A 14,398-nucleotide genomic window follows, 5' to 3' on the forward strand; every position below is an offset into this window, starting at 1 on the left:
TGAGACACCCCTCCCCGTGATTTTTGGCCAGTCAGTGTAGATCCAATTGACTACTGTCATTATAATATAAGATTATGAATTTTCAAAATACAACTTACTTTTCAGTAGCATGACTGTTGCTCCCAGTTGGGCACATTTAGCCTCTATGTGCTGATCACGCCTCTGTCTAGTGCTGGCCCTCATGTACCAGCTATTCAGTCTCTTTTGAACCTCCTTGTGATTTTCATCCAACTTTTTCAATCCCTCAGCTTTATATTCATCATGAGCATTCTGCCAACTGCAACAAAGACAATGAAATTCAGTTTGACCATAGCAAATAACACCACCAAAGGTTATGCAGTTATAGTGAAACTGCGATAACCGATGGTGGTGCCAAAATGAGGTGTACAAAGCATAACAAGGAGTGAAGTAATTTGTCACTGCTGCCTTCACTAAGCCAGAAAGTGCAATTATAGCACAACCAGCACTATGAACAGCACTTTTCACAACATCCACAACATCTTACTGAGCACCACCCATACCAAAGCAACTTCCACACTGTCACAAACTATAAATGAGATCGGGACTTTGGTGGAAGCTACATTCTGCTATTGTCTGTGCCAAGATACAGACGAAAAAATACTGCGGTGTAAGATTTTCATCTTACATGAAGTATGACTACACTTTCTAATGTTATTTGGTTCTTCTTCTAGGTTGAACAGTGTTGTTATTTTCTGTATATTCCATACAGTTTGCCAGCATTTCAAATACATTTCCAAGGCGACTGAAATACCCCTATTACAAGTAATACATGACTGCAGCACAAGGCTTGTCAGCCAAGACACATGACGACCGGCAATGAACGTAAGTACTCGGATGTGCTTTACATTTCTTTTTACCTTTCGATCTTGTTTAAGTTTACACAATTTCTTAATAATCTATTTACATTCTAGATAACTCCACGACTGAAACCATATAACCCAAGCCTGGCTTTTCAACTTATAATGACATCACATGAAAAGTTCACCTTGTTAACAGCCTAATTCTACCACACAATGTTTATTACCCATTAAACCACTAAAGGAACAGTTTTTACGATTAGCAACATAGAACCAAGACTAAACTACTAGTCATGATTTTTCTCTCTTAACCTGTATGTCTGCAAATGTAAGATTCTTTTATACTTGAACAATGATAAGATGTTTCAAATGGATTTCAAGTCACCACTTTGTCGTCAAATGGCACACTAAGACCATGTAAATTTGATTTGCTGTAGCCATGTATAGAACACTTTTTTTTTGTTATGCTAATTTTACTATTCAACTTTCGCTCTTTGCTAGGCTGAGGATGTCCTCAAGAGGGACGAAACAACTACCCTACAACTTTGCTTTAAGAATAAAAACTTCTGTAAGTATTGTAAAAGTGCAACTTTTAATATTAATATCTTTAAACTGTTGAAATACTCCTGCTAGATCCAAGGTAATCAGTCTCCCGAGCAGCTAATCAACTACGAGAGTAGTTACTGTCCTTGGCCTTAGATAGCCTTCTCTCTCTGGCTGAGTTAAGCCCTTGTGGTCTCTTGAGAATTCTGGAATGTATGTGTCACAGCCAGCCAATTGGGACTTGCTGGTGCTATTACATAAATTGACGTTCGTCCTGTATGTTGATGTTGTGGCCTGCATTGTTTAATCTATGTATAAAAGGTAGCCAAGAATTGCTGATTTTGTATTCTTCCTCTAAATTCATATTGTTCGGGTGTTTCCTAATTTCAAATTAATTCATTTGACAAAACCAAGATCTTATCAGCTATTCCCTGGAACTTTGAAAGGAATCTATCATCAACATCATCATCGTCATATTCTGAAGGCTAAGCCTTGTTGCCGCAACCATAGATGTCTATCTTTAACCAGTCTTTTCAACTCGGCGTAGGTCTGGCAGCTCATTTTCTGAAGCAGGTTCTTGAAATAAGACACTCTGGGTCGTCCTCTTCCTCTTTTCCCTGCAATCCTTCCTTCAATGATGTTTACAAAAGAACTCTTCTTCCCGCAGAATGTGACCAATAAATTGTATTTTCCGTTTTTCAATTTCAGTCACCAGACTCCATTTATCTCCTATCTCTCTTAGGACTTTGATATTGCTCTTCATGGATGAGACTATCACAATTAAAAAACATCCAAACAATATGAATTTAGAAGAAGGATACAAAATCAGCAATTCTTGGATGCCTATTATACATAGACTAAAAGATACAGGCCACAGTACGAACATACAGGACGAACCCTAAGAGACCGCAATTTTCTTACGTCAGCCAGAGAGAGAAGGCCATTTAAGGCCAAGCACAGTAAGTACCAGGAGAATGATAACCTTGGGTCGAGTATGGGTATTTCAGTTCCCTTGACAAAGAATACTGCAATGTATTTGAAACGTCGGCAAACTGTATGGAATGTACAATAAACAAACACGACGAACCCAATAACTCTACACACATGATAATATAAATCATAGATATGTTTTCGGGCTGGGGTCTATGTGGAATTAGCACCATCAATTTAGCACGGACAGAAAACTGACACTGTCATAACCAGACAACAAGTTAAAAATTATTTTGTTATTTCAGGTCAACCTAATCAATACTTGTTTTACTCATGATAAGTTACAATTGATCAGTACATGTTTCAGGTTGTTTCAAGCCATCATCATCTGTCAAATGGTAAAGATTAATCATTATATACACTGAGAAGCCAAAAGTCATGGGAAGGGGTGTCCCATTAGCAAATGTGCCGTGTATGAACCCTGAGCATTGTGGCTAGCTGCGGTGTAGCTGAGCAGTCTGCCACAGACACCAGTATTGTGAAGATGGCAACATGTCGTTAGATACCGACTTTGAACGCACAGCGTATGGGTCATAGCATTGCGGAGACTACACACGAATTAGGGTTTCCGAGGTCAACCATGTCAAAGGTAGATCTTCAGTATCGCAGAGAGAATGTTATCACTTGCGTAAACCGCTGCACGGGAAGACCACAGGTGTTTAAAGAGCGGACATCACGTCGACTCTGCAGAACCACACTGGGCGCTCAATGGGCTATCGTGAGTCAGATCACCGCCCAGTTGAATGTTGGAAGTCATGAACCCATTTCTACCAGGACTGTAAGGAGGCAACTGCACCACACAGGCTTCACCAGCCGACGACCAACTCGTGTCCCTTTGCTGACACCTCAACCCAGAGATCAACGACGTGCATGGGCCCGCGAACATTGGCAATGAACCATACAACAGTGGCGGCATGTGGTATGGTCCGATGAATCCTGGTTCCAGTTATATCGAGCAGATGAGTGCGTGAGAGTGTGGCATATGCCACATGAAGCTATGGATCCTGCATGTCAACAAGGTTGAAATGCTGGGGCTGTACCTCAATTAAGGCCACGGCCGCTTCCTTCCAACTCCTAGGCCTTTCCTATCCCATCGTCGCCATAAGACCTATCTGTGTCAGTGCGACGAAAAGCCACTAGGGAAAAAAAAAAAAAACAAGGTTGTGTCCATGCAGGAGGTGGCTCAGTTCTGGTCTGGGTGGCGTTCTCATGGTCGCAATTTCGCCTCATTGTCCATTTGCAGGGAGTGCTGACAGGTGCACGCACATTATCTGGACAATCTTTCAGAATATCTGCATTCCTTTCTGGCCCAAGAGCACCCTGATGCCTTCTTTCAACAGGACAATGTGCCATGTCAATGCTATGTGGTGGCACGCAGGTGATTGGAGGAGCACTCCAGTCAAGTTACGACCATGGATTGGCCCTCCAGATCAGCTGATCTTAATCCAATCATTTATGGGATGCTGCCAATGCTGGTGTATGCTCCATGAACCCTGCACCAAGTACACAAGACCAATTGTGAGTAGCAGTGCAAGATGCATGGGTCCAGATACCTCCAGAACAATTTCAACATCTTGTAGAGTCAATGCCTTGCCATATTGCTGCCGTTTTGAGGGCTCGCAGAGGAGCAACCTGTTATTAATATCATATTCAGTGTCTTCCATAACTTTTGGCCACTCAGTATACATTAAAATATTTGAACCTTCATGAGGATCCTTGAAATTAATGTCTCTTGAAAAAAGTGTAATGTCACGCATATTACAATAATTGACTCTTCTTAAGAATTTTTAAAATTAAAAAAAAATGTAATGTTAAAAACACTGCACATAAATTTAGTGTTGAGTCTGTGAATCCTTCAAAACAGGTCATCAATGCATTTGCGGTAACTATCGTGGCACTTCCTTGCTCTCCAAAGCAGGAAATATTTTTTCCAAAATCCCGCTGGACTCCAGATTGTCTTGGAAAAGATACTTCCAGAACCTCAGTGTGGGTTTCATACATCTACAAGTACCATCGACATGATATTTGGTGCAAGTCAACTGCAGGAGAAGTGCAGAGAGCCACAAAAACTTCTGCTTTGTGTTCCATGATTTAGAAAAGGCCTGTGATACTATGTCTGGAGAATCTATACGGATGGTTTTAAGCCGTTTGGGTTACCATAAACAATTTGTAGAAATAGTCAGAGCACTCCATGCTGGTATGGTTGGATAGGTTATGTATCAAAATGATATATAAAAGGAATTTCCAATTACTAATGGGCTTAAACAAAGCTGTGTCCTTACTCCTACATGTTTTGCCCTGTATCTTACAGCCATGATCTATGAGACATCATCATCTAACAACATATGTGCGGGTGGTGGCCATGATAGTTAAGGCATTGATCTCTGTATGTTCTAACACCATGGTTAGTCGGTTCGAGCCCCATTGGTCGAAAAAAGTTTTACAATCAGAATGTTTTACAAGTTGTTTTAAGCTCCACCGACACAGATAGGTCTTATCACGACGATGGGATAGGAAACGGCTAGGAGTGGGAAGGAAGAGCCGTGTCCTTAATTAAGGTACTGACAGCTCCAGCATTTGCCTGGTGTGAAAATGAACCATGGAAAACCATCTTCAGGGCTGCCGACAGTGGGGTTTGAACCAACTATCTCCCGAAGACTGGATACTGGCCGCACTTAAGCAACTGCAGCTACCGGCAGCGTAGGAGAGGTGGTGGTATACAATTTCTAATTGCTACATTGCATGCCAAAAACCTGGATTAAATTCCAAAGCTCTCCGCAGTGCTCATATGGAGTGAAGGCATATGACACTGTTGATGGTGATTCATCCATCGGATAGGGACATAAAGCTCTGAGCAGAACCCTTGGTGTTATTCGACAGGAGTAGGCTACGTGCTGACAATGGGTTTCACCCTCTCCCTACCTCATTATCATCATCCCACATACGATGTGCAGGCTGCCCATGGGTATCAAGTAGAAAGACATGCACCAGGAGAGCCGAACATGTCCTCGGACACTCCCGGCATTAAAAGCCATACGATAAACAAAATAAATAGGTGTGGAAATCAGATATTGCTTTGATGGAGGACTTTTTAATCAGGCCAGACTCCGTTCATAATGATCAACCAAGGTCACCCAGGTAACTGAATTACAGTATGGTGATGACAATGCTTCTCCAGAGCATACACCTACAGAGCTGCAACTATCAATCAGCTGCTTCAAGGATGCATATGAATGGTTTAGTTTGACCATAAACACTAAAAAAACTAAGGTGCTTGCACAACCTGCCCTTGGAACTACTTTCCAAGATCTTACTCTTACTATCTCAAATATGTCTCTGGAACAAGTAGGACAGTTCTCCTATCTTAAAAGTATAATCTCAGTATGGTGTACTTAGGAAAAAAGCATGTGGAAAACAGAATAAGTGCCACCCACGTAGCATTTGGATGTCTTTTTCGTAAGATTCTGTGAATAAAGACTTGAGGATATGCACCAAGCTGATGGTGTATCCAGCTGTTCTCCTTTCATCATGTGAAACAAGGGCCCTTTATAACGCTGTGATATCAAGAAACTGGAATACTTTCACCAGCAAAAGCTAGGATCATTTATGAACGTTAGATGGGAGGATTATGTTACTAATGTGTCGGTTCTTCAGAAAGCACAGATGAATAGCATCAAAGCCTCTATCATCTGCCACCAACTCAGATGAACTGGTCACGTCCAACATATGAATAACAACTGCCTAACTAAGGTTAGGTTGAAGGAAGAATCCGACTTTCCAATACTTATTTGCTTTTTATGGCTAGTCCATGCAATCACAAAACATATTCCAACTTAAAAATCTAGTTAAATGATTAAAAAGTACATGTTTCATTCCTGATTTGGAACATCTTCAGCTAGAGAACATGTGTAAAGATACAAAAATTGGCATATATGAAATAAAAAAACACTTATGATGATGTTGATAATGATGAGATTAAATGTTCCTTCATGTTGAGCTAAAACACTCGACACATCATCAGCTGATGAAGTAAGGGAAGTAAACATAGCAGGACCAGCCAGGAGACCCTTCAATACCTAAAAACTTTTTATCAAGATTTAACTTCAACTTCAGTTATTCTTGAGGAGTTTCCTCCCGGTCGATGTATTTTTAAAATTTTAAGTCTATCCTCATCTACAAGCAACTTCTCCAGCATTCTGAAGAAAGAAGATCACTTTCTAGGATCTCTTACATACAGATTTTATCACATATTTGAATACTGACCTGTTGAGTATTCTGACTCCTACACTTGTTTTACAATCCTGTTTATGTGATTACCCCAATGAAGATCTTTTTTTTTTCTTTGCTAGCTGTTTTATGTCGCACCGACACAGGTAGGTCTTACGGCGATGACGGGAGAGGAAAGGGCTAGGAGTGGGAAGGAAGCGGCCGTGGCCTTAATTAAGGTACAAGCCCAGCATTTGCCTGGTGTGAAAATGGTAAACCACAGAAAACCATCTTCAGGGCTGCCGATAGTTGGGTTCGAACCTACTATCCCCCGAATACTGGCCGCACTTAAACGACTGCACCTATCGAGCTCGGTCAATGAAGATCTTTCCTTATATTAACACCTAGGAACTTACTGTGATCCCCATAAGGAATTTTCACGACATCAATGCAGTAAGTAAAACTGAGAGGACTTTTCCTATTAGTGAAACTCACAACCTGACTTTTAACCCCGTTTACCATCATACCATTGCCTGTTGTCCATCTCACAACATTGCAGAGGTCTGTTTTGCAGATGCTCAAAATCTTGTAAATTTATTACTCTATATAATATAACATCATCCGCAAAAAGCCTTATCTCTGATTCCACTTCCTTACTCATACCATTTATATATACTACTAGCTGATTTACCCGTGCTTCACTACGGAATTTTACATTGTATACAGAATTCTAGGTTAGGTAGTGTACGTGTTGTGAGCAGGATCGTATTAAATTGCATAGCTCATAACGTTACCCTAGAAACACGATGGGGAAGTCACCAAATGTCTTTTCTCATATGAAGAATGAGTTAGGGAATTTTCATTATAATGGTAGGCTTGCTTGCCTACCATCAGTCACAATCAGGTTGGGGAGTTTTCATTATAATGGTAGACACTCACTTTCCACCTGCATTTTTAAATCCTCAGAAAGACTGGCTTAATGGTTTTCCCAACTGAAATGAACATACGTCATTACAATTACATCAGTACGAATGGCGCGATTAAATGCAATGCCTCCACATGAAATACTTGATCAAATGAAAAACCACACATTTCTCACTTTTAATGAACAGGACTACGCTGCCGATCTAGCAGCCCAAAGTTCCAGAGCTGGATCCATGATCACTCTTTGTCTTCATTCGGCAGGGAGGGGGTTGAATATTGGAGACTCCCACGGCAAAAACTATGCCCTTTAACTAGTCTGTTTCCTAGAAGTACAGATGAGTTGGAAAATCTTAATTCACTACACTGGTGATGAAAAAATCTATCTGACTTGGAACTACTACTACTACTACTACTACTACTACTACTACTACTACTACTACTGCCTTAAGTGTGCACACTGCTTATCAGAGTAGGAATCTAATAGCTGGAATACTATGATGAACCAGTGTGTTACATACCAGCTGTATCAGCAAATGTATGAACCAGAGGAATGGCATGCTAAAGGAGAGAGTTTTCTAACTCCCCAGCTATTTCCCGCCAATATCCAGTCAGATTGTTATACTCGGTACGCAACAGTAATCCCATCTATAGGAGTTGAGAGGCAGCATAAGAGACAAAGAACATCACAACAAACAATGGTCAATGTAATGTTATTGTTGATCAATGTTATGTGCTTTCGATATTGTAGGCCTTCACATTTCGTTTTCTTCCAACTCTGAAATACCACTCTTACCATAGTCGGTACGGTAAAACTGAATAAAACATAAATGAACGGAAATTTCATGCTTTTTAATTTTTGTTATGTAATACTTTTCGATAGGACCAATAACATAGATATTTAAAAATTACATTTTAGATCCTTCCTCTAACCTACAATTTCATCCTGGGTGAATAAATTTGTTTATAGCTTAGACTGTAGTTTCTTATTCCCCGACTCTATATACGGATTTTCATTAAATTATTCTGTTAACCTATTTTCTCGTAGCTCAGCATTGATATGGACTTTGCAAAAAAAAAAAAAAAAAAAAAAAAAAAATCGTGAATATCTGTGTTATCGTAAGCCGATATGGTAAAAATGTATAGGACATAAATGATCGGAAATTTAATTCTATATAACTTTGGTTATGCAGTATTTATCAATACGACCATTAATAATATAAAGATATGAGAATTAAATTTTAGGCCTTCCCCTAAACTACCATTTTAATCAGCGTGAATAAAATTATTTATAGCCTAGATTGTAGCGACTTATTCCCCGACTTCGCATACCAATTTTTATTAAATTCTCTTCAGCCGTTTTCTAGTAATGCGTGTACATAAATACAGACAGACAGGCAAAAATTACGGAAACGTAAAAAGTGCATTTCCTTGTTACTATGGACATGACCAATATAGAAATACCAATCTTTTCAAATTCTGAGCAATATACTGACAAAACTCTTATTTTATATATAGAGATATAAGAAAACATAAAGTTCCAAAAATCCTGCCTTGAGGAATTTCCCTCGTAATTATTACAGAATCAGATAATGCTTCACTATTCTAATTCTCTGAGTTCTATTTTCTAAAAATATAGCCACCCTTTTGTCCAAAACTATTGCACTCATTTTTGCCAGTAGTCTCCCATATTCTAGCCTATCAAAAGCAGCTACCATCTAAGAGAAAAATAGTGAACACAAGAAAACAAAATCAAAATAGTCATTTAATACTGGATGTTAGAATGGGAAGAGGAAAAAATAAACAAACATGAAAAACTACAGGACTTGGACAATCTTCACAATCAAACTGTGCTATCCTACCAGCTTCATCATGAGGGTGGGTATCAACAGCAAGTAAGAGACAATTTAGGCACATCTTCAGTCTAGTGGTAAATGCAGGATATGAAGAAGCACAGGAAAAGGGAAGGGAGAAAAAGATAAAGATGAATGCTTCTGAATGAATATTTGCCCCATTTTTCCCTCTTGAATTCCAATTTTATCTACATGTTATGATCCTTTAAAAGTACAATTTGAGCTTATTCATCTACTAATGTCATTCCACGCCATCTCTCCACCGACAGCTCAGAACATACCAGTTAGTCGAGCAGATCGTCTCATTACTCCCAGGTCTTTAGAGGCCAAAGTTTAGAACATTTTCGTAACACTACTCTTCTGTTGGAAATCACCCAGAACAATCATGCTGCTGTCCTTTGGCTCTTTTCCAGTTCACGTATCAAGTATTCCTTGTGAGGGTCTCATACACGGAACCATCCTCTAGTTGAGGTCACACCAGTGACTTATACATCTTCTCCTTTACATCCTTACCACAACCCCTAAACTATATAACTATATGAAGAGACATGTAAGCTTTCTTGACAACCTTGTTAATGTGAATGAAGATCGTTCCTTATATTAATATAATAATAATAAAAGGGCAGATCATGTCACCAATTTGCCGTTCATGAGAAAGCGCATCCATCATTGGTCATCAACATAGATGGATTGGCCATGTCCGTCAGCTGAGTGATATCAGATTTCCAAGCCAAATCCTGTGATGTCCCCTTCAAATTGGGCAATCTTTAGAATATTTATGATTAGCCAACATTAAAAGTTTTATTGTTCACCGGGAGCTGTATTTATCATTTGCAAAGCTGTGTGTGGGCACCAAACTGGTTTTTTCTATTATTCAGAAGGGCGATGTATTGATCCGTGTTCGACTGAGTGCGGGGTAGATCACGTGACGACCCTGTGTTTCCAGCGTGCCACGTGTGGACGACCTGTGCTGCGACCAAACTTCGAGAACAGTCACAGCCAATTATAAGAGACACCGTGAACCAATGATCGTCTTTAAAAAGTACATGCCTCCCGAGCCAAGACTATAACATGCCATGTTCGATGTAAATCGCTCTCTGCTCTGCTGCTGGTATCTACAGTACTATCTCTGCTGTCACTCTGCTGCTGCTACTTTTCATCGTAACCACATGGAAAGAGAACTCTGCCGTGCAAGCAGACATCCGCTCTGCTAAAATTAGTGAAAGTTTATTAGCAACTCTTATGGAGTGAATCTCAACATTGGAGATCCAAGTTAAGTTTATATCTTCACGAGAACATTTAGTAATCCAGTGCGTGTGAACATATTTTAATATTTGCCGTCTTAGTTACAGGCTACACTTCTGGAACGTGACGGAATTTATCCCAGGGAATCGCTGTGTACATCAAGATGGATTATTCCTCTACAATGTGCATCTTAATTTCATCGTGGGACGTCTACTGCCGTGTCTCCATGACTTTCTAAGTACGTGAGGCGCATCTGGTCAGAGAGGGTGACTGACCGGGGAAATGCAGGAATGACTGACTGCAACCTGGAGTCAAACCTCATCTAAAACGAGTACCATTTAAATGTTTATTTTCTTTCTCATCTTTGTAAAGCGAGAGGATCTTTCTTCTCTAAATCGTTGCTCTATTAGTTCTTGCTGTAGATAGAATTATTTCATTTTCCATTTCTTGAGGTGTCATTGTAGTCGAGTTACATTTGTGTGACTGAAATTTGAAACCTATTAGATTAGCTGTGTAGTCTGTCTTTGAGTGAGTTCCCATACATAGGAGTTAGACATATGTAAAAATCACTGACCACGCGATAAACTTCATTTTTTTGCCTGTGATATTGGGATTACTCTGGATTGGAGTTACGTGTAAAATTTGTGAGACAGGATCGAACTTAGTGTCATTTTAAGATCACTTGTATTCTTTAGGATCGAGTCGTCTAATTTCGCGACATTTCATGAGGACTGATAGATCTAATAATCACTTGAGCAATAATAAAATCAAGTAAAGATAGGGTTAAAAATGGAATTAAACGCTGTGAGCTATAAATTATCTTAGATTCCTTATAAGTGAGATTTAATGTGCTCAGTTCATGATGTGCCTGGAATATGGCTGTCCTGCGGGATGTTAATCGAGTAATTTGTTAATTGGAGAAGTTATTATTGGTGAATGACTTGTTGTGTCTTTGGGAGCACAACGCGACTTATTATAAGCGGAGCACACCTTCAATATATTTCACGAATAGGGAATAATAATAATGCGATTGAGGCTCACGAACGCGATATTTGCGACTTGTAACCCATGTGATGGTGATGATCATGGAATCTTATTGGAATCTTCAAACAAATCTCAGAAATTTAGATGAATCTCCATCGTTGTTTGAGGAATATTTCAATCCAAGAGATATCACGAATTTTGATCACTAGCCACTATTGAAGAAAGAGTATTTCCGTACACGAATTCATCCTCCGGAAACTATTGATGTGACCATGCTAAAAATAATGAATAAAATTATAAGGACAGGATTCGCTGTAAATAGTGTATATAAAAAGTATGTGTTACCTTGTGTGAATGTGGTGTGTGTGTGTTGTAATTATGAATATTTTCCATGTCTTTCGATTGTTTAATGTGAGTTAATTTGGTCGTGCATCTATTGCAACGAAACAGATTGTGTTCAACGTTGTTTGCCACCATGAGGACTTATTTAGCGCACCTTAAGGAAAAACTTAATAAGATTAGTGTCGAGTAAGACTAGACTAGGATTTAATTTGCAATTTCTAAAGATTTAGGTGAAATATCATCTCTTTATTTTTCCGCAAAGGCAAGCGATTTGTAAATTAATCTTCAATTAACTCACACGTGATAATAATTAATATAAAATTTTGAAATTAATTTTGAATTTTCATCAAAGCTTAAATTGGTGTTATTAATGAATGTTACTCACTTTAAATACTGAAATTAATCAAAGTTCAATATTGACCATGTGTTGAGATTACTATAAATTCATGGAACCTTAGGTTAATTTTTCTGTGGAGTAATAAGCGAGATTGCTGCCTGCTAATTTTGTGCAAATATTTATTGAAGTCTCTGGACTCTTTCAGTTAAATACTTTAATTTTTAAAGGCCTAAAAAAAGCTTAATTTGTTTTTCTCTTAATTTTCATTCCAGAACAGTAAAGCTGGAGGACGAAGATTACTTTGGTTATAAAGCGCTACATGAAGATCAGACATTATGAAAATTCATTGTAATAAATCCAGCAAGGATTTTTTTGAACGCTTGTGTTAATAAATGTAAGAGTGTTGTCTTTAAAATGTATTTTATTTTGCTTGGTCGTTACCACTTTTTCCTTAAATGCCTCTAAAAACGGAAAGCCAGTAACGAATGGTCCACCTCGGGATCTCTCGCTCACTGGCTGGGCTTAGCCAGGCAATAATCGGGGGCATTTAAGATGGCTTAATCCATCGTGGGGCTCGATGATGGGCTTATCCAAGCTTAGAAATGATCTTGTGCTGTCCAGTGTTCATGACATTGACAATATCAGACAACCAATTAAGTTAGGCTGACTCTGATACATTTATTTGCCCAAATTCTTGTGGCTAACATAAGCAAGTGTTAAGTTTAATTTATGTGGATCATGTTTAAGATAAAATTCTTGCTGGTGACTAGGAATTTTAAATTTATTGCGATGACATAATTAACTTAAATTAGGCAGATAATTATGACTGATATTGGTAAAATTTAGAACTATCATGGTGTCGACAAATCATTGCCTTTGCTATTAGATGTGTTCGATTCCTAACATTCCCGCATCCCGATCGGAATCCTTCTCTTGCCAGGGTAGCCATTTAATGAATTATTGTCATTATGGAGGACTTACGGCAGATGTTACTGGAGATGGAGGAGACTTAACGCTAACTTAAAGGCTAGCCAAACCAATTTAGGGAAGAAACTTAGTGACAATCAGGTGAACTTGGAAAGGAAACTTAGTGACAATCAGGCCAACTTGGATGCTAGCCAAGCTAGATTAGAGAAAGGACTTAGTGATCTTGGTATAGCCAGGCTTATTTAGAGAAAGGACTCTCTGATCTTAGCAACAGTCAGGCTAATTTGGAAAAATCACTCACGACTAGCCAGGTTAATTTAGAAAAAGGACTTTCTGATCCTAGTAATGCTCAAATAAATTTGGAAAAATCTCTTGGGGAAGCTATAGAGGAAAAACTTACTGACATTAAACATCAAACCGAGGAAGGTCTTGGAGAAATATGCGCGGACATTAAGCTCTTTAATGGCAAGTTAGCATCAGTGCAAAGCAAACTCGTAATAGCCAAGAGCGATTTTGCAAGTATGAAAAAAGGAAGTAAACAAAAACATAGCTAAATCCATGGCAGACATGTCCAACGAATTTAGTGAACGGTTGGCTAACGTTCAATAAGACATTTTGACAGGAATAGACAAGTACAAGGGCGAAGTTGAGCAATCATTCCAAAACATCGAGGAAAAGATTGACGATAACGCCGAGGACCTCAAAGCCACTAAATTGGCATGGGCAAGGAAGTTCACTGGACTGAATGAAAACTTGAAACAGGTCGAAAAGGGCATCCTTGACGAACTCAAGACATCCCAGGCTGATAATTCAGAGTGTATGGACTTTTTTTACGAATCTCTTGAGGATAGTCGATCCAAAATGAAATCCATTAAGGCCACCTTGATTAATGAAATCCAAAAGGTCAAGGTCGACTCCAAAACTGATACCGATGGTATGAGAAAAGAATACTCGGACGGAATTAAGGAGCTTGTACATGAGACGCACCTCCTGAAAATCCAAAACGAAAATACTAGCACGATAACCAACTCGTTGCTAGAAAAACAAGGGTTGTTAGTGCAATGCATAACCGGCACAGCTCAGGCATCAACCCCACTGGCAACGTTAGGAAAGAGCGCTGCTAATCCTATCGACGTTTCTTCAGGTCCGATGGTAAACACATCCCAATTAAACGCGACTGGTCAGACACAGATACTTAATATCATCCGACTTCACGAGGACCAGCCAAAAAA

At 39.1% G+C, this 14,398-nt stretch overlaps 1 protein-coding gene across 1 annotated transcript in view; it reads right to left on the reverse strand.

Annotated features, from left to right (window-relative positions):
* Nucleotides 1-14,398, reverse strand: part of LOC136857518 (IQ calmodulin-binding motif-containing protein 1) — a 95,214-nt gene that overhangs the window by 52,529 nt on the left and 28,287 nt on the right. The window contains exon 3 of the mRNA XM_067136230.2: nt 99-277. Coding sequence (XP_066992331.2) covers nt 99-277 — 179 coding nt within the window. The remainder of the gene's footprint in view (nt 1-98; nt 278-14,398) is intronic.

The sequence above is a fragment of the Anabrus simplex genome, chromosome 1 (assembly GCF_040414725.1).
Source record: "Anabrus simplex isolate iqAnaSimp1 chromosome 1, ASM4041472v1, whole genome shotgun sequence".
Classification (NCBI taxonomy): domain Eukaryota; kingdom Metazoa; phylum Arthropoda; class Insecta; order Orthoptera; family Tettigoniidae; genus Anabrus; species Anabrus simplex.